The sequence below is a fragment of the Sus scrofa genome, chromosome 16, assembly GCF_000003025.6.
Source record: "Sus scrofa isolate TJ Tabasco breed Duroc chromosome 16, Sscrofa11.1, whole genome shotgun sequence".
NCBI classification, from domain to species: domain Eukaryota; kingdom Metazoa; phylum Chordata; class Mammalia; order Artiodactyla; family Suidae; genus Sus; species Sus scrofa.
Genome location: NC_010458.4, coordinates 53,607,924 through 53,631,468, shown reverse-complemented (window position 1 = coordinate 53,631,468; position 23,545 = coordinate 53,607,924). Strand labels below are relative to the sequence as shown.

Genomic DNA, 23,545 nt, shown 5'->3' with positions numbered 1-23,545 from the left:
TTTGTGAGCAGCAAGCAGCTATGAGATCTGATAGAAGGAGGCCAAACTCTGTCGGCAAGAGGAAGGCATTTGGCTCAGGCAAATGAAGGTCATTGTTAAGGATGCACGGGCCCTTGGGGGCTGGGCATCCTCAGGTACTTTTCTGGGAGGTCATGGCCTTTTCCCCTGAAGGGGCTGTCTGCGTAGTCTGAGATGCGGTGTATTTCAGCCCCAAATGCAGGTACACGGACACTACATGCAAAGGAGCCCTGTAAGTGAGACTCACGATGGGGACGTTTTCCTTCTTTATTAAGAATTAAACTTAAATTTTGAGAGAACGGTAGCTGCCCCTAGAGTTGGAAGAAATCGTACAGACAGATCCCATGGGCCCTTTACCTAATTTCCCCCAAAGGCAGTCTCTTACCAAACCAAAGGGCAATATCACAGCTGAGAGCTTCTTAAAAGACTCGCAGGACTCTTGAGACATCCCTAACCCCAGAAGGAAGAAACTCTGGGGAATGGGGGGCTGTGTCCCCTTGGAAGGATTGTGCCCAGCAAGAACCTGGAGGGTGTGAGGCTGCATCAGGGCTGCCTGGCTGCAAGTGAGAGATGTGGGTGCCAATTCCAGGTCCCCTTTCCTTCCCATCAGATCCCTGACTTGCATGAGGACACAGTGGGGTTCCTGCAGTGCAACCCTGTTCCCTACCTGGCCCGTGGGGTTTTGGGTGGCTGGGTCCCTCAGCCCTTCAGCTGAGTTGGCTTGAGTACTGTGGTTGACAGGCCAGGCTCTGAAATCACATGGCCCAGGGCTTGATCGCCAGTGCCTCACTTACCCTGTGGTTGACCTTGGCCAATGACCTCTTAGAGCCTCAGTTTTTCATCATGTCTTATGCAGCACTTACCATGTGTCACTTGCTATTCTAGGAACATTATAGTGTAACTCATTTAATACCAACAACCCTAAAAGGGAACAGTTATTATTAATTCCTATTTTGCAAGTGGGGAAATTGAGGCACACAGAAAATGTTTGCCCCAAGTCATCCATGATATTCTACTGTGCTCTGTGGGTGGGGGCTGCCACTGTTTTCAGGATGGAAGTCCAAGAAGGAAATGAGGTGGGCCAGGGATGGCATCCTGGGTGGGACCGGCAGGCCTTGGAGCCAACTGCCAGGACACAGGCACAGAAGTAAGAATCACTGGCATCAGTGCAATGGACAGTGACACAGTAGGAAATGGATTTGAGTCAGTCGAGTGGGGACGGGGGAGGGAGAGCTGTCACTGGTTGACCTTGCCGTCTCCTGGGCACTGAGGGAGCCATCGCACATTCTTGAGCAGGAAATGACTTAGCAAAGGGATTTCTCAAAGACCACCCATGTGGTGGGAGACAGAGGGAATTGGGGGGGCGAGTGGGAAGGCAGGAGGAGAAGGCACCGGTAGATGAGTGGGGAGCAGCCCAGGGACCCATCCAGCCCCCTGTGGGCCGGGCGGGAATGGGGCGTGGATGGGGCTACTTCTGGGCCGCCAGGATGGAGAGGGACTGGTTGACCTTCACCATGACGATAATGAGGAGGCCGCCGGTCAGCAGGAAGGTGGGCCAGAAGAGGGAGAAGAGGAGGGTCTGGGGCCCGTAGAGGCGCTGATACAAGACGCTGGTCTCGTTCTCCCGAGTGGTGGAGAAGCAGTAGAAAACCTGGTGCTCGTGGAACTTGGCTCTAACTTTCTCCACGTCGGCCCGGGCCGTCTGGTAGTTGTCCAGGCTGCCTGGGATGTAGGAGCACTGCGGGGGGAGAAGTAAGAGCACCCATGGGCTTAGGAACCCCCGTTTCTTAGGGCCCGGTGTGGAATAAACAAAAAGGCCAGCTTTGGAGTCAGGCCCCTGGCGGGGGGGGGGGTGGGTGGTGGGGAGTAAGACTGTCCAAAGCTTGGCAGGCTGCACTCTGCATGGTTCTAGAAGGTGTGTACACAGTGTCGTGTGGAGGGGGGGTGACCTTGGAGCTGCACACCTGGAGGCAAAGTCCCCAGCCTGAGCCCTGGTTCTGCTTGTGTTGCCTGTAGAACCTTAGGCCAGTTGCTTACCGTTCTGCGCCTTGATGTCTTCATCTCTTAAATGGGTTAATAGCAATATCTTTCTCAAAGGAGTTTATTAAAGGACTTCAAGCTTAACCAAGAAGACCAACGGGTGACAACATAGGCTGAGTTGGCTCTATTTGGGGATTCAGGGCAGAGGTCATACACTCAATTGCCTACAGGGTCATTCAGGTAAGGTCCACAAGTGCAGTAGGTGAGGGAATCCGATGGCAGGTGCCAACTGACACTTGCCTTGGTGCCAGGGAGAACTGTCAAGGGGGTGGCAGGGCCTGGTGCCACCAAACGTACCCAGACTGGCCGTCAACACCCCATCTGGACATCAGAGATGTCCATCCAAGAGCTGTGTCCTCCAGAAGCCCTACTGTAGCCAGGCCTCCAGATGTTCAGAGAAGCCAGCAGACCAGATCTTAATGTGGACTCTCACAATTTTAAAATACCCGTGAAAATTTGCATTGAACATCCTTGGAGGTCTAATAACTCTGTGTGAGCCAAACAAAAGATGTTGGCAAGCCGGTATTTCACACTGGGGATTCAAAGGGAGGAGAGAATGCCTTTAAAAGAGCTTTGTGGAGTTCCCGTCGTGGCGCAGCGGTTAATGAATCTGATTAGGAACCATGAGGTTGCAGGTTCGATCCTTGGCCTTGCTCAGTGGGTCAAGGATCTGGCATTGCTGTGAGCTGTGGTGTAGGTCGCAGACATGGCTCGGATCCTGCGCTGCTGCGGCTCTGGTGCAGACCAGCAGCAACAGCTCCGATTCGACCCCTAGCCTGGGAACCTCCATATGCCGTGGGAGCGGCCGTACAAAAAGGCAAAAAAAAAAAAAGAGCTTTGTGCAGCCAGAGCCCGGTACACATTTAATTCTGACCCTGATCATTGTTATTAGGAACCTTCTGGCCTGGGCCGATGAGGTCCAGCTGGAAAGCTCTGCAGAGAAGGCACAGAGCGAAGACCCTGGCTTTATCTCTGCTCCGTGCTGGGAGGTCTGAATGAGGTTTCCGTGAGCCTCTGGCAGATGTCCTGTGAGGCCAGTCCCCCTACACCCCCGCAGCAGTCTCCCCGGAGGGCCGGCCGAAAGCACAGACTCCCTACCACTCTGAATCGCTGAGGCCAGGGCCCAGCAATCGGGTGGCTTCTTCACCCACTAAAGACTAAGGACCACTGCCCTGGTATGATCATGCCCAAGATCAAAAGGAGTGACTATGTTGAACCAGCTTCTCCCCAGGCCTGGGGTGCTCCCTGGATTTGACTCAGGTGCTGCCCCCAACGCTGCCTGCCTGGACAGCACTCAGTCCAGCAGGACGGAGGATGGTTGCATCATGGCTCTGACAACCTGGGAAGCGGGGGAACTGCATCCAGATGTAGCCACATCCCCAGCCAGCCAGGGAGCCGCTGAGGCTGGGGAGAAGCTAGATCCTGAGGAAGGGGGCATTCAGAGCTGTTGGGTATCACAGGGTCCTGGTAGCAGATGCAGTACGATGCAGAATCCTGAGCTCAGAGGGCCTGGCCCAAGTCTCCCCAGTGCCCCTGACGGTGACCTTGGGTAACCTAGTCCATTGAGCAAAGGTGTGGCAATGGAAACACACAGGCGTGGGTTCAACCACCAGTTCCAAGTTGTGTGATCTAGGCCAAGTGCCACAACTTCTCTGAGCCGTGCAGAATGGGTTTGTGAGGGTGCCTGCCTTGTAGACTTGTCATGGGGGGGAAACAAGATGATTCATGTTAAGGGCTTAGCACAGAGCCCGGTGCATATTATGTGCTCAATAAATGGACGATGCTAATAATGCTAGTAAATAATAATAATATTGTGACTTAACTATGAAATTGCAACAACAGCTCCTTCTTTCCATTCTTAAAGTGGGGCCCACGGAGAAGCTCTGAAGTCAGGACCTGTGTCCATCCTGGGCCCCCCTGTATCCTTTGCCCTTGGGGTTGTTCTAGATCCTTTGTGATGGGCCTTTAGGTGAGACACTGGACAGGTGTTCCCTCTGCAGAGCCAGCCCCAGAGCCCTGGGACCTGCTTGCATCCTTTCTCCCCTGCCCTGGGTCCAGCTAACCCTGAGTTGTCTAAAGAAAGGATCTGAAATGGCCCTGCCTCTCCCCCAAGCCCATCAGTGTCACTGTCCTCAGCGGAGACCATGGGAAGGGGGCCTAGAACCCCCCAGGCTAAGTCTCATGGGAGAAGCTGACAGCCAGCTGGGACCTCCTCCCTCAGAATGGGGGCTTTCACATGTGATTCCAGAAGCCACTCGGCTGGCCTGGAACACCAGCTCCCTGTCCCCCGGCCACCCCAGAGCTGAACCAAGGTGGGAGGGGCAGCCTGTGCACGAAAACCATGGCAAAACTAGGAAGGCCACTTCCACGTTCACACCAGAGCAGCAGCCTACCATTAGACTCCTGGTGGTGCCCGGCTGCTGGGGCAGAAAAGCTACACCTCTGGTGGCTGTCAGTGCTGTCCTTCCAAGGCCATAGAGAGGCATGTCTCAGCTGCTGCCAGCCTGGCCAGGGAAAGACACCGCCTTGCCCTCCTCTGAGCTGCAGCCTCGGAACCGGGAGAAAGCCTGCAAGCCAGCCTGCTCCCAACTTCCACTGCACCAGGGACCACTGCCTGGCTTTGAAAATTTGCCTTTTGGTCCTTGGGATAAAGCAGGGCCCCTGAATGGCAAAGAAGAGGGAGGGGTCCTGAGAGGAGCTGATTTGGGGGGGAGGGTGCTAGAGGACAAGTCAGGCCCCCTTGCACTGCCCAGAGCCACCTCTCCATGACTCCTCAGCACTGTCCGTGAGCCCACTGCCCCCGCCCCCGGCATCCTGCCCCTTCCTGTCCCATCAGCTGCCATACTCAGACCGTCAGCATCCGCCACTGCCCCAGGCCCAAGGTCTATCCCCAGTGTTTTCTGTGGCCTCCACCTCTCTCCCCAGCAACTGAACCCCACATTCCTCCACGTCACTCTGATCATGCGTCTGGGACCGCAGACCTTTTAAAGACCCCAAGTTGCTCACAGCAGTAACTCCCAAGGAACCTTAGGATCAACTAGAGAGCCCGGAGATTCCGCCCCGGGGGGTCTGGTGTGGGACCCGGGTTTTGTGAAGTCTCCCAAGTGGATCTAAGGCACAGACAGAGGAGAGGAGACCCAGCTTCCTTGATGCCGTTTTCATGCCGCAGTTTAGTGGTTCTTGGCAGGGAAGACAGAGGCACAGCTTACACAGCGCCGGAATATCCTTAGTATTTCCCATCTGCATGGTTTGCTTGAATTTAAATCCCTGGTAATCAGTAGAACCTTCTCCTAGGAAATGGTGGGGTCTCTTAGGAGTTGCAAATGACATCACGCTCCTGGGTTGAAACCAGCACCAGGAGCGTTATTTGGAGCGAGCTTGCTCCCCGCAAAGCCCTGGCCTTTAGATGCAAATACAAAGGAACTTGGGGCCCTCTGACCCCAGGTTGATGAGAGACGAAGCCTGGTGGAATCAGAGTCTCTTTAAAACTGAGTACTCAGTACCTCAGCCTTGAACCCTGACGGCCTTGGCATTTGCTCTGTGTGTTCACTGGGCTATGTGGGTCCAATTAACCTAGTCTCATGTGGTTGAGCCAGTGTGTGTTTTTTTTTTAATGGTGATTCTGGACAAGCTTAGCCCTTCTCCCGTCTTTCCTTCCAAGTCGCCTTCCTTATGCTAGACTGTTAAAAGCTAAACAAACAAACAACAAAACAAAACAAAAAAACTGATTGACTATAAATGCTTAATCCCATTCTCTGCAAAATGCTTGCTTCCCCTGCTTCCTTAACTGTGCTGAGCCCTGTCTGTCTGGTGCTGCAATTCAGCCTCCCTTCTTCCCTCCTCCTGTATTGTCCCTGCTGTCCCTCTCAGACATCCTTGAAGACTGTCTTTGGAGCCAAAAAAAAATTTTTTTTCAGTAAAGTGTTCTCTGTAATTTTTTTTTTTTTTTTTTTTTTTTTTTTTGCTTTTTAGGGCCGCACGCATGGCATTTGGAGATTCCCAAGCTAGGGATCGAATCGGAGCTGTAGCTGATGGGCTACACCACAGCCACAGCAACATGGGATCCGAGCCATGTCTTCAAACTACACCACAGTTCACGGCAACGCCGGATCCTTTAACCCACTGAGCAAGGCCAGGGATAGAACCTGAATCCTCATGGATGCTAGTCAGATTTGTCAACTGATGAGCCATGATGGGAACTCCTATAATTTTTTAAATATAAGAACAAATTACCTCCCATAATGTGTAGCACTCTCATTAAAGTCTTGCTTCTCTTGGAAAAAAAAAAAAAAAAAAAAAGACTATAGGAGTTTCCACCGTGGCTCAGCGATAATGAACCCGACTAGTACTCATGAGGGTTTGATCCCTGGCCTCACTCAGTGGGCTAAGTATCCAATGTGGCCACAAACTGCAGGGTAGGTCAAAGATTTGGCTCGGATCCCCCGTGGCTGTGGCTGTGGCGTAGGCTGGCTGCTGCAGCTCTGGTTTGACCCCTAGCCTGGAAACTTCCATATGCTGCAGGTGCCACCCTAAAAAAGGAAAAAACTACCAAAAAAAAAATCTATTTTAATTGCACCCTTTGGTCTTGTCACAGGCTTCTGGAAGCAGACCCTGGGCTGCCTCTGCAGCCCTGTCCTCCATCCTGGGTCACTGAGGGTGTTGGAATCCCTGTCTCTACCCAGGCTTCCTTCTCTGTGCCTTGTTCTTCCTTTGCCTACCCTTGATATGTATGCCCACTCCGCATTTCTGTGTAACCAGCACCTGCCTGATTTTTAGAGCCCAACCCAAATTCCTTTCTGACACCTTCTCTTCACTGTTGGCTAGGAAGTGTCCCTCCCTCTTTTAACCCCATATTTTTTTTTGTTCCTCTCTATGGCACTGGTCCATCTCTTAATAGGTACTATTGCTCTCGCTTCCTGAGTCCTCAGCCCCTCAACAGGAAGTGCTCAATGACTGTTGAGTGCATGAGTGCGTGAATGAATGAATGAAGATGGGTTTCCTAGAGGAAGGGCCACGGTGATGGATTTGGGGTGGGGGTGGTGCTGAGAGGCAGTAATGGGCAAAGCTCCCAAGTGTTGGCCTCCAAAGGTTGCTCCAAATCTGGGCCTCTGGTTTTCTAGAGTGCGGGGTCTCAGGGGTCCCCTCTGTGGGGTCAGCTCCTCCCATCTGGCTCCCTTTATGAATCAAGTCAGAACACTGACAGCTGCTTCTTTTCCGGGGCCTGCTATCCACCCAGCCTCAAACTTGGCACTTCCATGCAGTCTCTTGAATTCACAATAGCACATCTAACCTAGAAACTGAGGCTTAGACGGGCCGAGTCGGCTGCCCCCATCACATCCCAGTTAGAGGCAGGTCCATCTGACACCAACACAGAAGAGCTAGGTCTGGCTGGAGTCTCCTCACAGCTCTGGCCCCTGGTCAGGTGGCTCTCTCTTTCCCAGCCTCTGCTCTCCAGAGTGGGGATAGGGAGCCCTACAGACCTGCCAGGGTAAGGGGACATGTACTACGCGTCCCCCCCAATCCGTACCTGCTGGTTCTGGTCCCGAGTGTCCTCTGTGTGGTACAGCACGGCCCACCGGCCCACGGATGACACGTTGACCCACAGGCACGGGTACTGGGGCACCCTCTTGCCTTCCAGCTCCTCCTGGTCCCTGATGTTGGTCTCAATCAGGTGACAGGTGGATTCCTGGGTCCACACGCTATGGAGACCATGCACACACACACACACATGCATCTCAGACTCTGGGTGCCACAGATCGTCCAGACTGAACCCCTTTGGTCGAGACCCTCATCTCGACCGTAAGCATCCAGCCTAAAGGAGTGTGACCCCAGAGTCCCTGGGCCCAGGGGAGGAATCGTCGAATCGGAATATCTGTGCTTTGGGGCCTCTTGGACAACATCTATATAAATGGTTCCGACCCAGGCTGCTCATCCCCAAACCCTGGGGAGGTTTTAAAGCTTCTCGTGTCCAACCCACAGCCCAGAACAAGTGACTCGGGATTTCTAAGGTGGTGGGTGGGCCTGGCAGTGATTCTGATGAGCAGCCAGACCTCAGACCTGGTTTCCACACCATCTTCATCTTGTAGAGGGTGGAAGAGACGCTCCGAAAGGTCAAGGAACTTTTCCAAGACCACACAGGACCTGAAGCCAGCTCTGGATGGCCTCAGAATCAGTGCCCTTTCCTCTAAAAAGAGTAGATGGAGGAGGGGCTTGATTGGGGCCCAGATAGAAGACGGTGGGGATGGCACTGAGCCTGGAGAAAACGTGTTGGAGGCACATGGCAACTCTAAGCGGTGCCTCACTCAGTAAGGTTCCAGCCTGGGATGGCTCCAGTGCTGTGATATGTGAGGCAGGAGCGGCTGGCCCTGGAGAGGCTGACAGGCTCATCAGCACATCAGTGAATCAGTTGTGACTCATCTCCCATTTATCAGGCAGGAGACACATTGCCAGATGGAGGGGGCTGTCCGCTGCTGAAACATGCCCAGAGGCAAGGGTCGGGGACGTATCCTAAGATGAGACTGAGAGATCTGAGCCTGTTTGTTCCCGTTAGAGCACAGATCAGGAATGACACAGCCTTCCTTTTAGAAGCTGGAGTGGTTGACTTGTCAGGGAGCAAAGGCATGGAACATTCTCTGAGATTCCAGAGCAGAGCTCCAGGGGAACAGATTTTTGGCTCAGTGTAGACACTTTTTACTGATCACCTAAACCCTCAAATTACCTGGTGTGTACAGTTGAGGTAGTGAGCTCCCCATCACTTGAGGCATTCAATAGAGGACAGATACCCACTTGACTCAGAACTTTGAGAAAAAGAGTCAAACTGCAGAGGACCTACAAAATTCTGTGACTCTCTGCTTCCTCCGGGGATCAAACTCACACTGGGGCATTTGCTCTGATCCTTTGCTGTTTTCTTGCAAGAAAGGTCTCCTGTATCTCTTACCCCCTCACATTCCAGAACCCCAGACATGCAGGGCCCAGGCTGGTACCTTTCCTGCACGTGAAATCTTGACCCTGAGAATGAGCATCGTCCAGACCTTCTTGTCTGGAGTGAGGATCAAGGGAAGGGGTGAGAAGAAGGCTGGGGTTCCTTGCAGACCAGACCCTTCGGGGAGAGGCTGGAGGATCAGGGGCAGGCTGGGAGGGCTCAGTACCTTTTCTGGTAGAGGGGCAGCACGGTCGTGCCCAGGATGTAGTAGGCGATGACAGCACACACCACCATGGCAACACCCAGGCAGAGGGCTCGGGTCTCTCCCCGTTTCTGGGCCATCACCAGCTTCTTCCCCATGTCCACCGGGGACAGCAGTCATTTCTACGTCCACAGAGGCAGATGCAAGGTCAGCACAGGGGACAGGTAATCCCCAGAAGGGAGGACAGGTGGGAGAAGAGGATGCTCAAAATCAACATCACCTCTATTTGTATGGGGAGCTTTGCAACCCGAAGGCTTTTTGGACCCCATATAAGCTTCCCACAGAGAAGCAAGCGTTATTGTCCTTCTTCTACAAATGAAAGACCTGTGACTCAGAGAGGTAAAGTGACTTGCCCAAGGTCACACAGTATGTGACAGGCTCAATAAGGAGACCCTTGGGTTCTCAGCCCCAGGATGTGCATCTGTTCCTTGACGTGGCAAAGACACTTAAAAAGTCAAGGCTCTTGAGATGGGGAGATTGTCCTGGATTATTGCTGTATGCAACCACAAGGATCCTTATAAGGAGGCAGAGGCAGATCAGGAGGCTGCGATGGGAGGGATGTGGCCACGTGCCAGGGAGTGTGGGCAGCCCCTGGAAGCCAGAAGAGGCAAGGAACTAGGGATTGTCCCCCCCAGCCTCAGGAGGAAGTGCTGCCCTGCTGACACCTTGATATCAGCCTTGCAACATCCTGCTGATTTTGACCTCTTGACTTCCAGACTGGGCACAGAAGATTTTTCTGTTGTCTGTGGTCATTTGTTACAGCAGCAATAAGAAACTGATACAGGAGATAAACAAATATCCTCCCAGCAGAGATGGAACACCCATGCCTTTTCCGCTAGGACTCTGGTCTCAGAAAAACTTGGAGCGTTTCATAGTTCCATGGAGGTGATCTGGTCCTAGGGCAGGGCTGGCTGGGTGGGGGGCAGCAGGCAAAGAAGGGGCAGCCTGGCCCCCAAGAGCAGCCAAGGGCGTCAGGGCTGCAGGAGGATCCTGTAAGAACCATCTCCCTGCTACAAGAGAGGGCAGAGGGCGTTAGGTGGCCCCATCAATGCCCCCTTATGTGGGGACCTGAGCCACCCTGGGTCAAAGGAGAATGGAGGCAAGTGGCTGGCAGTTTCCTCCCCTCCCCCTTCTCTGCCAGAAGCCCCTCATTTTCCTGCTGGGGACCTGCCTCCCCCACCACAAGCAGAGTCCCTCCCTCCCCTGCTGAGTGCACTGAACATCCCCCTGCAGGGTCACTCTTGCCACCTGTGTGCCACTGGAGCCAGAGCTGCCCGGCCTCTGCCCTTGTGTGGATTTCGCATCCCTTCCGCAATGGGCCTTCAGTAAATTCCTTTCTTATTGTCTTTTTGTTTGTGGCTTAAGGTAACATTCCTACCAAAGATACCAGGGCCATGGGGCCTTTCTCTACCATCCCTGCTTTAGGGGGAACTTTAGCCAGGTATCAGGAAGGCCTGTATTTTTCTTGCCACATCCCTAAAGTAATACACAAATGATTGTTAGAAATTAGTGAGTTAGGACACAGGCATTAGTCCAAAGGGATTTTCAGCAAAGTGCTTATTGTCTGCTCAGCCTTCTCTTCCATTGGACTACTTTGAGTGTCCAATCAGAGACCCCCACTTCCCCCACCTCCAGTTGTCCCTGTCCCCTAGTGTCCTAAAGAGGAGATTCCAGGGTCAGAAGCCAAGGTTATGGCCTTGTGATTCCCTCTAAGATGATTGACAGAGGTGACAGCCAGCAACGACTTTTCCCCCATATTCGGGGCAGCGAGAAGTGGGGTTTCTGCACAGTCCAGCAGAGACATGACAGAGCCACAAGGGGAGAAAAATGTTCCCGTGACAGAGAAAGATGTTCTGTTCAGTTCCTTTCCATCCTATTACTTCTGTCCTTCTGTCCCTCTGTCTTGTGGGAATGGGACGGCCCACATCAGGGTTTACCCAGGGCCGGTTTAACAAGCCCACCCACCTTTTCACATGCAAAGCCACCCAGCCACCTGGTGATGGGCACAAAGTCCCCATGGCCTGCTTCCCCAGGACTGTCTTGGGGGAAGGGGTCCTGGCCCCGGCCCCCGGGGAATGTGGCACACGCGTCTCTGGGGCCCCCAGGGAGTCCTGCCTTGGAGGGAGGATCTAGGCTGAGTGCCCGCAGCAAAACCAGTTCTTTCCTGGGCAAGTCGGGGCGTCCTTAGGGAGCCTACTCTTGGCTTAGTGTCCCCTGCCTCCCAGGGTAACTGGCCCCTCTGGTGCGCGGCTTCCTGTATCCTCCCAGCGACATTCCTGAGATAGGGGGAGGCCGGGCCCTGGGCTCCCAGGTCTGGGAACTTCAGGAGAGGAGATGGAAGGCTCCCCATCACAGAAAAGTCTAGAACCCACGGCTAGCTCAGATCCCACGTCTCCCATGCTCTGGTGAGATTGTGGCCACACCGGGGCGTGGGCTTGTAGCGCTTTGATAAATCCTCCTAAGGCCGTTCCAGGTATAAGAATGGGGTGAGGGCACGGGTACAGATATGGATGCACATATGGACGTAGGATTCAGTGCCCATTGTGAGAGCCTCCAGACAAGAGGAAGGGGGGACCGCTGACATCCCCCAAGGTCTGGACAGGAAGAAATGGGTTCCAGCTGTAAAACTAGGGATTTCAACTAGACGCCAAGAAGAAGGTCTCAGTTTTGAGAAGCGCTAACCATCTCTGGACTTTGTGGATGTATCGTCCCATTTAGAAAAGTCACTGGAGTCTGGGATGGATTTAAAAGAGGAAGAAAGCCCAAGCAAGGCAGGATTTTGGAGGGTCCTGTGCGGCCTGGTATTTGAGTTGACATCTTTCTCCTTAGAAGGCCAGGGCAGGGAGGACGGTGTGGACCCGGGGGTGCAGGGGGTGGGGGATTCTGAGGTCATCAGGCGTGGGATCAAATCCTGGCTCTGCCACTTAGCAACCGCCTGAGTGTAAAATGAAAATGATGGTACCCTCTTCCCCGAGTCCTGATAAGTATCAACTGATGTGTCAAACATCCCGTATTCATCATGGGACCTGGCCCCAGGCAAGCCCTCGAGAGATAAGAGCTATTACTATACGCAAAACCCTGAAGATGTGGAGAGAAGTCTCCAGTGCTCTTGCTGGGCCTGTGTCTGTCCCACTCCCTCCCCTGGTGACAAGTGCCAGGACTGGTCCTGGTCTCCAGGATGCTGCCCTCTGGCCACTCTGAAAGCGGAGACCTGAGGACCAGGGCACAGAGCTGACCGGGCCATGGAGCCCCGACCCCGACTCCTAGCCCCCAGCAGACCACCGGGGGGTGGGGGGTGCAGCTGTGCTAGTCCCGACCAACACCAAGGTCAGCCCCTCTGGAGCCCAGAATCCTGATGGACAGCCCTGGAGGAAGGGGGTTCCCACTGCCAGCCTCCCTCCCCGAAGGTCTCCCCTCCAGCCCCAGTCTTTGGAGAAGCCCCTTCCCCGGTGCCCCGTGGACGTGCTACTCACAGTCTCCCCGGGGTCCTGCGAGTCTTCAGCCCACAGACGCTTTTCTGCCTGGCCCCCAGCCCCCAGCCCAGAAGACGCGGCCTGAGCTCCAGCAGGAAGTTTGGGCTCCCAGCCCGCCCGTCTCCGGGGAAGCAGCCTTTGGTTCCCATCTGAGACGAGGCTCCATGCCCAAACATGGTCAAGGCTGAGCACTCTGCCCCGGGACACAAACTCCGGGGAGCAGGTACCCAGCCCAGAGAACCGCAGCTGTTCCCCAGGCCCCTGCACCTGCACCTCCCAGGGTCTCGTGGGAAACAGATGTCAACCAACAGACAGCAAAACTGAGAGGCTGAGGAGGACCCTGCCGGCATATCTGGAGGCATTTCTTCTTTGCTTGGTCTCTCTGGGCTGGCAGAGAAGCCAGGAATGGAAAATGAGTTTCCTTTGGTTGACATGGGGGAGGGAGGAGGAGTTGAAGCTCTGAAGGGTTGGGCTCGTGGGCCGCCTAGGGGCTGGCATTTCCCAGGCGGAGCAGCCAAAACCACTCAGCCTTGGGGACCCGCATGCTGTGTGACTCCGGGCAGGTCACAGCACCTCTCTGTGAGCCTCAGTGTTCCCATCTGGGCAATTGGGATTTGTAAAACTTTGTTCGGGGTAGGGAAAAGGGTTAGGGGGGCAGTTGGGGGCAGAGGAAGAGAATCAAAGATCAACTAAGCCGTGGGGGCTTCATGGCTGCTTCCTGCCAGCCAGGTCCAGGAACAGCCTCCTTGGTCCGGTGGCCTCTGAGAAACTGTAAAACTGCATCGTTTGGCCTCCTGGGCAGAGATCTGTTCCTATCAATACGACAGAAAAGTGAGCAGCAGCATTTGTAGGCAAAAACATACCTCCGTGTGCTTCCACATCCTTCGCGTGGTTGTTTTAAGGATCAAAAAGCAGTGACAACAATAAACTCCGTGCGTTGGGCCTCTCCTACGTATCAGCTGTGATGCTCGCAGTTCGCACGTCTGTCCCCCTCACTTTACTCCATGGTCACCTGAGAAAACTGAATCTGAGACTCAGAGTCTTAAGTCACTGGTCCCCAGTTACCCTGCCGTAAGGGTGGGAACCAGATTCCAGGCTGGCCCTTCCAGGTTGCAGAGCCCAGGCTGTCACTCCTGAGCCCGCTGACACTGTAAGACATAAAAGCGTGCCTCTGCTCTATGGACACATGCCACCTGAGGTTCTGGAGGTCACCCGAGAGTCCCCAACTCCTGGGGAGGTGGGCACGGCCCTGCCACGCCTGCTGAGTGAGTTCTGGCTCATCTCTCACTCCTCCCTCGGTGGCTTGGAGGCAGCCAGCCCAGCGGGCCGTGAAATGAGAGTGGCATTCAGTCCCCTCATTCTCTCCAGCAGTTTCTTTCTCTCGCCCCTTTCCTAATTGAATCCTATCAACAGAGGAGTAAATCGTCTGTTTAATGGGCTTCACAGTAAAGGGAGTCTCTTAAGGCCTCAGATCTGGCAGGTGCTGCTTGACGCACCAGCGCCTGGAAGGAATCTGCAGGGGAGTCATTTTCCAAGCTGGTCCTTGGCCCACCCAGGAAGAGTCCTGCCCACGAACTAAGGCAAAGTGCTGCTCCTTCGCTTTGCTTCCTTGGAGCAGCGTCGCACAGCAAAACAGTCGGCTTTTTTTAAGTATGACTAAAGGGCTACATGCCCGCTCGTAGCCGACTAAATGAGGTATTAAGTGTGACACACTCTGAATTAATAAAACATTAGCATTCTTCCCAAGGTGCTTTTCCTTTTGGAAGACGGGAACAGGCAGAGAAGGGGGAGCAATCCTTCTGCTGCATTGAGGTTAAGCTCTGTTGAAACGCTTTGACCACATTGTCTGGTTCTTGAAGGTCTGTGGGTGGAAACCCTAGTCCCTGGTTGGCTGTGGGGCCGTGTGCATCAGTGGGTTGTAGGTGGAAGTCCAGGAAGTAATGATGCTCTAACAATAAAGAGTGGTGCTTTGCACCAGCACAAAGGATTAGAGGTCACAAGATAGCTTCCCCAACCCCCACCTTCCAACCGCCTAAGGTCACAAGCACTGCAGGCTCACCGAAATCCATTCGGGTGGAGATTTTCCTCCCCATTTTATAGAGGAGGTCTCTGGGGTTCAGAGGCATGAACTATAGTGCCCATGTGTCACCCAAGGCGAGTTACTTTGCCGCTCTGAGCCTCTGTCTGTCTATCTCTGGAATGGAGATGCTTGGAGCTAAGCCCTCAGTGGTTTTTAAGGAATGAGAGATCATCTCAGCTCCCCGACACATAGTGTGGCCACACCAGCACGCAGCCCATCCCACATGCTCTTCTTTCCGTGTGACCTCAACCCTCCTTCAGTGGGTGCTTCAACACCTGGCTCCCCCGCCCCCAACCTGGGAGAGTTTTGTAACCACCTTGCTGATAGAATGTGGCGGAAGTGATGCTGTGATTCCCAAGACTAAGTTGTAAAGAGTGGAACGGCTTCCCCTGGACACTCTCGGGATGCTGACCTTGGAGCCAGTCACCACGTTGTGAAGAAGCCAAGAGGCCCCACGTAGCTATTCCGGCTGAGAGCCCCAGTGCAGTTCTCAGCCAACAGCTAGCACCTCCCAGACATCAAGTCCCCCAGCTAAGGCCTCGGATGTCAGCCCCTCTTCTGCACCCTCTGTCAACTCCCCATACACAAAAGCCACAAGCAAATTGAATGGTTGTTTTACACCCCGGTGTTTTGGGGGTATTTGTGTGGCCATAGTAACTGGAGCATGACGTAAGTGATTTGGAAGAGGAACTGTCACTGTGGCTGGTCATAGCAGCAGTACAGGACCAGAAATTTAAAAGCCTGAGATTGCTGGAGTTCCCGTCATGGCTCAGCAGTTAACGAGCCCAACCAGCATCCATGAGGACGCGGGTTTGATCCCTGGCCTCACTCAGTGGGTTAAGGATCGGCATTGCTGTGAGCTATGCTGTGGGTTGCACATGTGGCTCAGATCCCATATTGCTGTGGCTCTGGTGTAGGCCGGCAGCTACAGCTCCGACTGGACCTCTAGCCTGGGAACCTCCATATGCCATGGGCACGGCTCTAAAAAGAAAACCTGAGATTGCTGTGTGATGTGTTGGGGATGCTTTAGAAATTCTTTATATACTCTGTATCAGGTTACTCACAGCTGCACAAAAGGAGTAGAACAGCAGTGATAGAGGAGGGCATTTTCATTTATTGAGCATCTACTGTGTGCCAGGGTGTGTGTATGCAAATACACGTGCACATACACATCAGATGCATGCACATATGCATATATACAAACACACATGTACCTACACATATGCACATACACACATCTCTGCACATATACACTTGTACATGTATACACATATACTTACACACATGCATCCATATGCATGCACACATACACTCATGTGTGCACACATATATATCCACGTACATATACACACATATCCATTGTGCATATGCATGCACTGTGCATGTGTGTGCTTACACATGTGTATATACTATGCAATATACCTATGCACGTATATACATACCCACGTATGCATGTACCACACATATGCATATGCATATGCACATACACACAGGCACATGCACACATATACACATGCTCAGTTGCATAGCACATGCACACATATGCATGCACACATGTATGCATACACATACACAGGTGCATTCCTCTGCGCAGTCCTCTCAAGAGGTCTTCTTGTTTCTATTATTTTCCCAAAGTCACTCCCCTGGCATGGGATGTGACAGAGCCAGATACGCACCTGTGCTCGTTGGCTCCACAGCCCACCCCCGTCCCTCTGTGACTCCCCCATATACTATTTTCAAGAGGACCAGCAGTTCTTTATGCCGTCTGCTTCAGTTGCTTTCCAAACCCCTTCTTCTCAGTCTAGAGTCCTTTCTGGATTATGCATCCACTTACTTATTTAAACCCTTTTGAATCAATATCTATTCTCTGCCACCACTTGGGATAATAAGTCTCATAAATCAAACTGGCAGGCGTGTCCTAAGCCCCTGCTGAGGGTGTGTCACTGGCTGAGTGCTGCCGGGGTGGGTGCGAGTGGCCCTCGGCCTTGGCTAAGCCGTTTGTTCCCAGACATTTGAGGAGCCACTGCGCAGAGGCTCTGAATCTAGGACTGTGTGGAGGTGGGTCAGACTGGCCCTTTCCCTATGGTGGGGGGAGGATGGGTTTTTAACACTGAAAAATCACAACAGAGACAACAAAATGATGTATTTGAAGGGAGAGAGAGCAACAAGGGGCAGAGGAAATCACAATGAAAGATGTTTCAATAGAGCGGAGATGACAATGTATGAAAACAGGACAATGAAATGCCAATATTGGAGTCAAATGACAAGGAGACCCTGCCGGGGAACAGGACAGGCTGGCCCCCTGTGGGGGAAGGGGGCTACCTTGCTCCTTTCTCCTCTGACTCTCCCAGCCAGATTTTCCCCTTGCTTCATTTTTCTTAGCGACAAGGTATTTTAGACTGCTGTGTTGTAAGACATAATTGCAAGCAGCTTGAAAGCCTCTTTGAAACAAGGCGCATAAGTACCGAGCCCCACCATCCATCCGTGCAGTTAAGGTGGTTTTTTTTTTTTTTGGTCTTTTTTTTTTGTCCTTTTAGGGCCGCACCTGCAGCATATGGAGGTTCCCAGGCTAGGGGTCGAATCGGAGCTATAGCCACTGGCCTGCACCATAGCCACAGCCACTCGGGTTGTGAGCCATGTTTGTGACCTACTCCACAGCTCACGGCAATGCCAGATCCTTAACCCACTGAGCGAGGCCAGGGATCGAACCCACAACCTCATGGTTCCTAGTCGGATTCGTTTCCACTGTGCCACGATGGGAACTCCTGGTTGTTTTGTTTTGTTTTTAAGTGCCTTTTCCTTTCTGCAAAATCGTCCAAGCTTGCTGTGGAAAAGATGGACAGCAGAGAGAGGCAGGGGGAAGATAAGTCACAGTGGGAACCCCACCAGCCACTGGGAAGGAAGGAATTGCAGGGGAGGGGCAGGGGTGGGGCGTGCATCCTGGCACTCTCAGAGAAGACTGGCACTCTCCCTCCAGAGGGCACGCCCCCTCCGGCCCCACCTGCTAGTGAGCTCTTCCCTTTTCCACCAAGACTCAGTTCTGGGGTCCTCACCTCACCTTCTGTACCCTTAGCCACTGCCCTCACCTCCTGGGCCAGGTCAGTGCTCTGATGGAACGTGCTCAGAGCACTCCGAGCACCTCGTCCACAGCACTTCTCCTCTCTGTGATTTTCCATTTATCCACGTGCATTAACAGATCGCCCCATGGGAGCGGAAGCTCCCTGAGATCCAGATCAAGCACTCTCCTACAGACTGTCACATCTCTAGCATCCGAAGGAATAAACAGAGAATCTTGGGATGTTGCCGTTTATTGTTTGGCTTGAAAAAAAATCTTTTACTTTAAAAAAAAGATTTTTTTAATCATCTTAACCATTTTTAGTGTACGATTCAGTAGAGTTTACTACCTTCTCCTGGTGGTGCAAGCTATCTCGAGAACTTTTTCATCTTACAAATGTGGAAAGCTATACCCATTAAGCAACTCCCCCGCTTCCTGCTCCCCCCAGCCCCTGGCACCACCATTCTAATTTTGGTTTCTATGAGTTTAACTTACGTAAATACCTCATATAAATAGAATCACACAGTAATTATCCTTTTGTATGTCTGGCTTGTTTCATTTAGCATAATGTCCTTAAGGTATTTCCACACTAGAGTATTTGATGGGGGGGGAGCACCTCTTGCTTTTTACGTAACACAGTATTGTAATCGTTTTTCCATACCATAAGATATTTTTTAAGGTTGTACAATATTCCATCATATGGATAAACCATAATATATTTGCTCATGCCATTGTTAGATATTTAGGAATGGTGCCTGTTTTCTTATTGGTTTGGTGGAGCTCAGGGTCGCCCTCTGCTGGTCAGCAGACTTGTTCCACCCAGACCCTCAACCTCACAGGCTTCCGATGCCCTTTCGGTGAGCTGACAAGTACAGGGGAGGTTGGATCTGTAAGGACACGATTTAGGAACTGGAACCTGGGCGTAAAGATGTGAAAGCCAGGGAAGTGGAAGATGGCAGCAGGTTGTCGGTTTCCTAGCCTTGCCCGAGCCTGATTTGAACCTTGTAGGTAGGGTGGGGGAGAGAGAGAGATGCAGAGAGAGTGCGAGTTAGATGCAGGCTGATGGAGCTCTTTTCACGCCGCAGTTTGTGGGACTCAGACTCTGGGGTGATGGAACGGAGGTCTCAGAGTGATGCCGTGGCTCTGGCAGTGGGCACCCTGGAACAGGAATCTGCTTCATCACCGAAGGCAGCTGTAGCACAGACAGTGTCCCCGCACTCCTGCATCAGTCAGGGGTCTCAGAACAGGCGAGCCGGGTGGTGTGCTGGGTCTGGCTCCTACCAGCTCCCTGAGAACCGTTGTCGGCCAGTGGTTAAACCACTGGGAGCTGGTCATCTGCCACAGTGGGAGTATTTATATCGTGGAAATCTACAAACACTGCAAATTGGGATTTTGGCTTTTTGGAGAACTGGTTTTCCAGCACAGCACTTCAGGGGGCACACACACCGAGAAACTCCAGGAGGTTTTAGGAGCTGTTGCAAAGGTGTGGATGGTTGCAGGAAAGCACAGGGAATGGTGTAGTACCTTGGGGGCACATTGGGCTGGGGGGCCATGGTGGGGGGGGGTGCTGTGTCAGCATCAGAAATAAGAGTCTTCTTCAGAGGGGGTGCCTCCAGCCTGAGACCCTCAAGGGCCAGCTGGGGAAAGGAGAGCTGACCTCACTGTCCAGGGACACTTCTTCTGATCTCTAGAACCCCATCGGCTGAATCCAGTTGGTAGAGAGGATGTTTAGTCGGCCTCCAGGGCAGAGAACATTCTGGAGAAGAGTGGGCGGGGGTGGGGGTCCACACAGGAGGACATGAGTCTATCTCCCTTGGTTGGTTTTTCTGCAGAGGAGCCAAGGAGCAGGTCAGAGCAGAGAGTGCTTGTGTACATGCGGGATTCCCTGCAAACCCCTAGAAATATCTGTGGGGGTCTGTAAACAGTGCAGGTGGGGTCTCTGAGCCCAAACATTTGTACAACAGAATCAATATTGCTCGTTTTGTAATCTCCGGCTGATGAGAGCAGCCTTTGGTATTCTTCGCCTATAATTTTTGCCGATAATTTTTGCCCATTTCTGGCTATTTTCCTAGAATGAAGACGAGACCACCAAGCAAAAATCCTGAAGCAAAAGATTTCTGCATTTTTAAAATTTTGATATGTATGTTTTTTTTCCCAGAACATTCTTACCGATTGATAAATGTGTGTACACAGCTGGCACGTAAGAGTGGCTTATTCCACGTCTTTGCCAATACTTAACACTATTATATTTAAAAATAGTCACCTCTTGGCTAGGTGAAAAAAAAATCTGTAGTCCCAGTTTTAATTTGCTTTGCTTAAATTACTAGCCAGGCTGAACAGTTCTTCATATGCTTATTGGGAGTGCGAATTTAATGTCTCAAGTTTCCCTTTTTAAAGATCAAGGCGTCTCGTTGTGGCTCAGCGGAAACAAATCTGATAGCATCCAAGAGGACGCAGGTTCAACCCCTGGCCTTGCTCAGTGGGTTAAGGATCCGGCGTTGCCGTGAGCTGTGGTGTAGGTCGCAGAGGCGGCTCGGGTCCAGCATGGATGTGGCTGTAGCATAAGCCAGCACCTACAGCTCCGATTAGACCCCTAGTCTAGGAATCTCCATATGCTGTCAGTGTGGCCCTAAAGAGACCAAAAAAAAAAAAAAAAAAAATCGAAAAGGAGACAACCTAGGAAGGCAGTTTGCACAGCGCCTGGCACATAGGGACATAGGGAGCTCCTGTCCCTGTTACTTGACGGGTCACTCCGTCCCACCGTCATTCAGTGCTCATTCGTGGCTTGTCTGCTCTGTGTGGTTGGGGTGAACAGGACGTCTGAACTCTTTTTTTTTTTTTTTTCTGGCAAGATTCAGGGCCTCAATCTGCACCAGCTGCTCTCAGGGACACCTGTGAGGTGTCCAAAGATAGAATGACAGTCCTTTGCCCCTCGTCTCCCACCTCCCTGCGCGGTGGGGGCTTTGTAACTGTCCCCAGGTCATTCCGACCCCTTTGCTGAGTCATGGACTGTCAGCCCTGCCAGGGCCCTTAGAGACCATCGAGGTCAAGAGTTTTCCGCGTGGGTAAAGTTTTCCATTCACAAACTGATAAAGGCGAGTTGTAGAGAATCTGACAAACCCAGAAAATTGAAAAAGCACTGGAGGTCCAGCATCCTGAGGAAATCCCTGTCAAGATATTGGTGGATTCTGTTGTAAAGACAGATGCAAATGCTTTCTAAAAATACATTTAGGAATATGCTGTATATAACTTTAAATGTGTTCTTCTTTTAAATTGAAACACTCTCTCATGTATGCAGTATCATTTTACAAAATAGATATTGCATGTCTATAATAGCTCATCATACAGATATGCCATAAAGTATTTGCTTTCCTATTATAAGATATTTAGGCTATTTCCAAGGTTTTGTGGTTATTAGCGATCCTTCAATGATGACCTTTGACCTTTAGTCCCTGCTCACTTCTCTGATTCTTCTGATAGATTCTGAAAAGCAGGGATCAGAGTCGACGAATATTAGTCTTTTAAAGCCCTTCTCGTTTCCTGGAAGCATAAGATCTGAGAAGATGCAAAGTGCCTTTCTCTTGGCTAGCTATTTGAGCTCAGAGAGGTGAAGTGACTTACCCAAAGCCACACAGCTTTGGTGGAGCAGGGCCTGAAACTGAGGCCTTTCTCTATAGCCTCTGATACGTATCAGAACCTAGCCTGGAGCCCATGCCTCCTGAGCCCTGGGCCGTGTGCTTGCCTTGCCTCCTCTGTGGATTATTTCTCTACGGATAGAGAGAGAGAGCTCAGTAACTGAGCCCTAACGCATGGCAGGCACTGAGTTGAGTACCTGGAGTCCAGTATCTCATTTGATTCTGACCCTATGAAGTAAGTAGTGTCTTTACCCTCGTTTTATAGATGGGGACACCGAGGCAGAGACCTTTTCATCTGAGGTCACAGTGTGGGTAACTTAGAGCCTCCTGGCTGAGTCGGGTGGTCAGTAGGTCTGTCTGTGATGATGGAAAAGTTCTAGAAATGTGAGCCATCCAACATGGTGGCCTTTAGTGACATATGGCTATTGGGCACTGGAAGGGTGGCCAGGGTGAGTAGGAAACTAACTTTTTAATTTTATTTCATTGTAATGAATTTAAATTTAAATAGGCACATGTGACTAGGGCTGCCCGCCTGGACAGATATCTCTAGAGCCATAAGCCGCTGGCCCCTTCATGGAACCTGTATGGCCCTTCCTTTTCCTGCATCGCAGCAGCTTTCAACCATGTCCTGCCAGGGGTCTCCAGCTGGCAGGGACTTGGCATGATCTTCCCGAAGGCCCAGTGACTCACGTCCCTTGTGCCTGCGGCTGGCTCTTAGGCTGCCCCAGGTAGGTGGTCCCTGTTGGGTCTTCCCACAGGCATGTAAAAAGGGGTGCTGCAGAGAGAAGCTTTTTCATCTTTTTGGTTATGTATTCATGAACGTGTACACTGCTCAGTATGATCCATCCCTGCTGCTGCACATGGCATGACTTCATTCTTTTTATGGCTGTATAGTATTCCGTTGTATATATACCACATCTTCTTTCTCCACTCCTCGGTCAGTGGACATTTAGTTTGTTTCTGCCTCTTGGCTGTTGGAAATGGTGCTGCCATGAACAGAGGAGTGCGTGTGTGTTTTCACATTAGAGAATTAGAGCTTTCTCCAGCAAGGTGCTCAGGCGTGGGATTGCTGAATCGTATGGTGGTTCTATGTTTAGTTTTTTAAGGAACCTTCCTGTTTTTTTCCATAGCGGCTGCACCCATTTACATTTCTGCTAACAGCTGTAGGAGGGTTCCCTTTTCCCCACACCCTCCCCAGCATTTATTGTTGGTAGACTTTTGGGTGGTGGCCACTCTGACGGGGGTGAGGGGCTACCTCATGGTAGTTTGGCTTTGCATTTCTCTAATAATTCGTGATGTTGACTCTTTGCTGTACTGCAGAAATGGACATAACAGTATAAATCAATTCTACTTCAATTAAAAAATTCAAGAGAGAGCACGGGAGAGTGTATACATCTGTCATCCATCAATTGCTTCCACAAAGCTCCAGGTCTGTATTTCGTCTCAGGGCAAATACCATTATGAGCTTCGCCAGAAACATCTCTGGGAATTAACAGCACAGATGTGAACTGTTCCTGCTCTCGGGAGACACAATTTCCCTGTAGATCCTGTCTCTAAGGAGGAGACAGTGGAGGCATTCAAGGGCTGCTTTTTTTTTTTTTTTTTTTGTCTTTTTAGGGCCACACTCTCGGCATATGGAAGTTCCCAAGCTAAGGGTCCAATCGGAGCTGTAGCTGCTGGCCTACACCACAGCCACAGCAACGCCAGATCCAAGCTGTATCTGCGACCTACACCACAGCTTATAGAAACGCCGGATCCTCAACCCACTGAGAGAGGCCAGGGATCAAAGCTTCAACCTCATGGTTCCTAGTCGGATTCGTTTCTGCTGCGCCACGACGGGAACTCCAAGGGCTGGTTTTGTTAAGTCACCGTTGACTGAGTGTTTCTTCTTCGCTGGGCCCTGTGCTGGCACCTGGGCCTACTTCACTGTACGCCTTTCTGAGAGTTGCTATAACAAATGACCAAAAGACTGGGTGGGTGACTTAAAGCTACAGAAATTTTACTCTTTTTTTTTTTTTTTCTTCTTAGGGCCACATTCGCGGCATATGGAGGTTCCCAGG

The 23,545-nt window shown here is 51.8% G+C and overlaps 2 protein-coding genes across 6 annotated transcripts in view; one reads left to right on the top strand and one right to left on the bottom strand.

Annotated features, from left to right (window-relative positions):
- The window catches only part of KCNIP1 (potassium voltage-gated channel interacting protein 1), a 422,323-nt gene that overhangs the window by 63,506 nt on the left and 335,272 nt on the right, over nt 1–23,545 (top strand). The window lies entirely within an intron of this gene.
- KCNMB1 (potassium calcium-activated channel subfamily M regulatory beta subunit 1) lies at nt 272–14,937 on the bottom strand. The gene is made up of 4 exons (XM_003134064.3): nt 12,716–14,937; nt 9,207–9,364; nt 7,586–7,757; nt 272–1,756 (listed from the first exon to the last, which is right to left on the bottom strand). The coding sequence occupies exons 2-4, from the start codon at nt 9,338–9,340 to the stop codon at nt 1,487–1,489; spliced, it is 576 nt and encodes a 191-aa protein (XP_003134112.1). The 5' UTR covers nt 9,341–9,364; nt 12,716–14,937; the 3' UTR covers nt 272–1,486.

Excerpts from the sequence above, each read along its gene's own strand:
- KCNMB1 (XM_003134064.3), bottom strand. The coding sequence starts at position 9,340 with ATGGGGAAGAAGCTGGTGATGGCCCAGAAACGGGGAGAGACCCGAGCC. Across the intron at positions 7,758-9,206 it reads CTGCCCCTCTACCAGAAAAG|CGTGTGGACCCAGGAATCCA; the intron begins GTACTGAGCCCT and ends TGGTCTCCATAG. Across the intron at positions 1,757-7,585 it reads CTCGGGACCAGAACCAGCAG|TGCTCCTACATCCCAGGCAG; the intron begins GTACGGATTGGG and ends CTCCCCCCGCAG.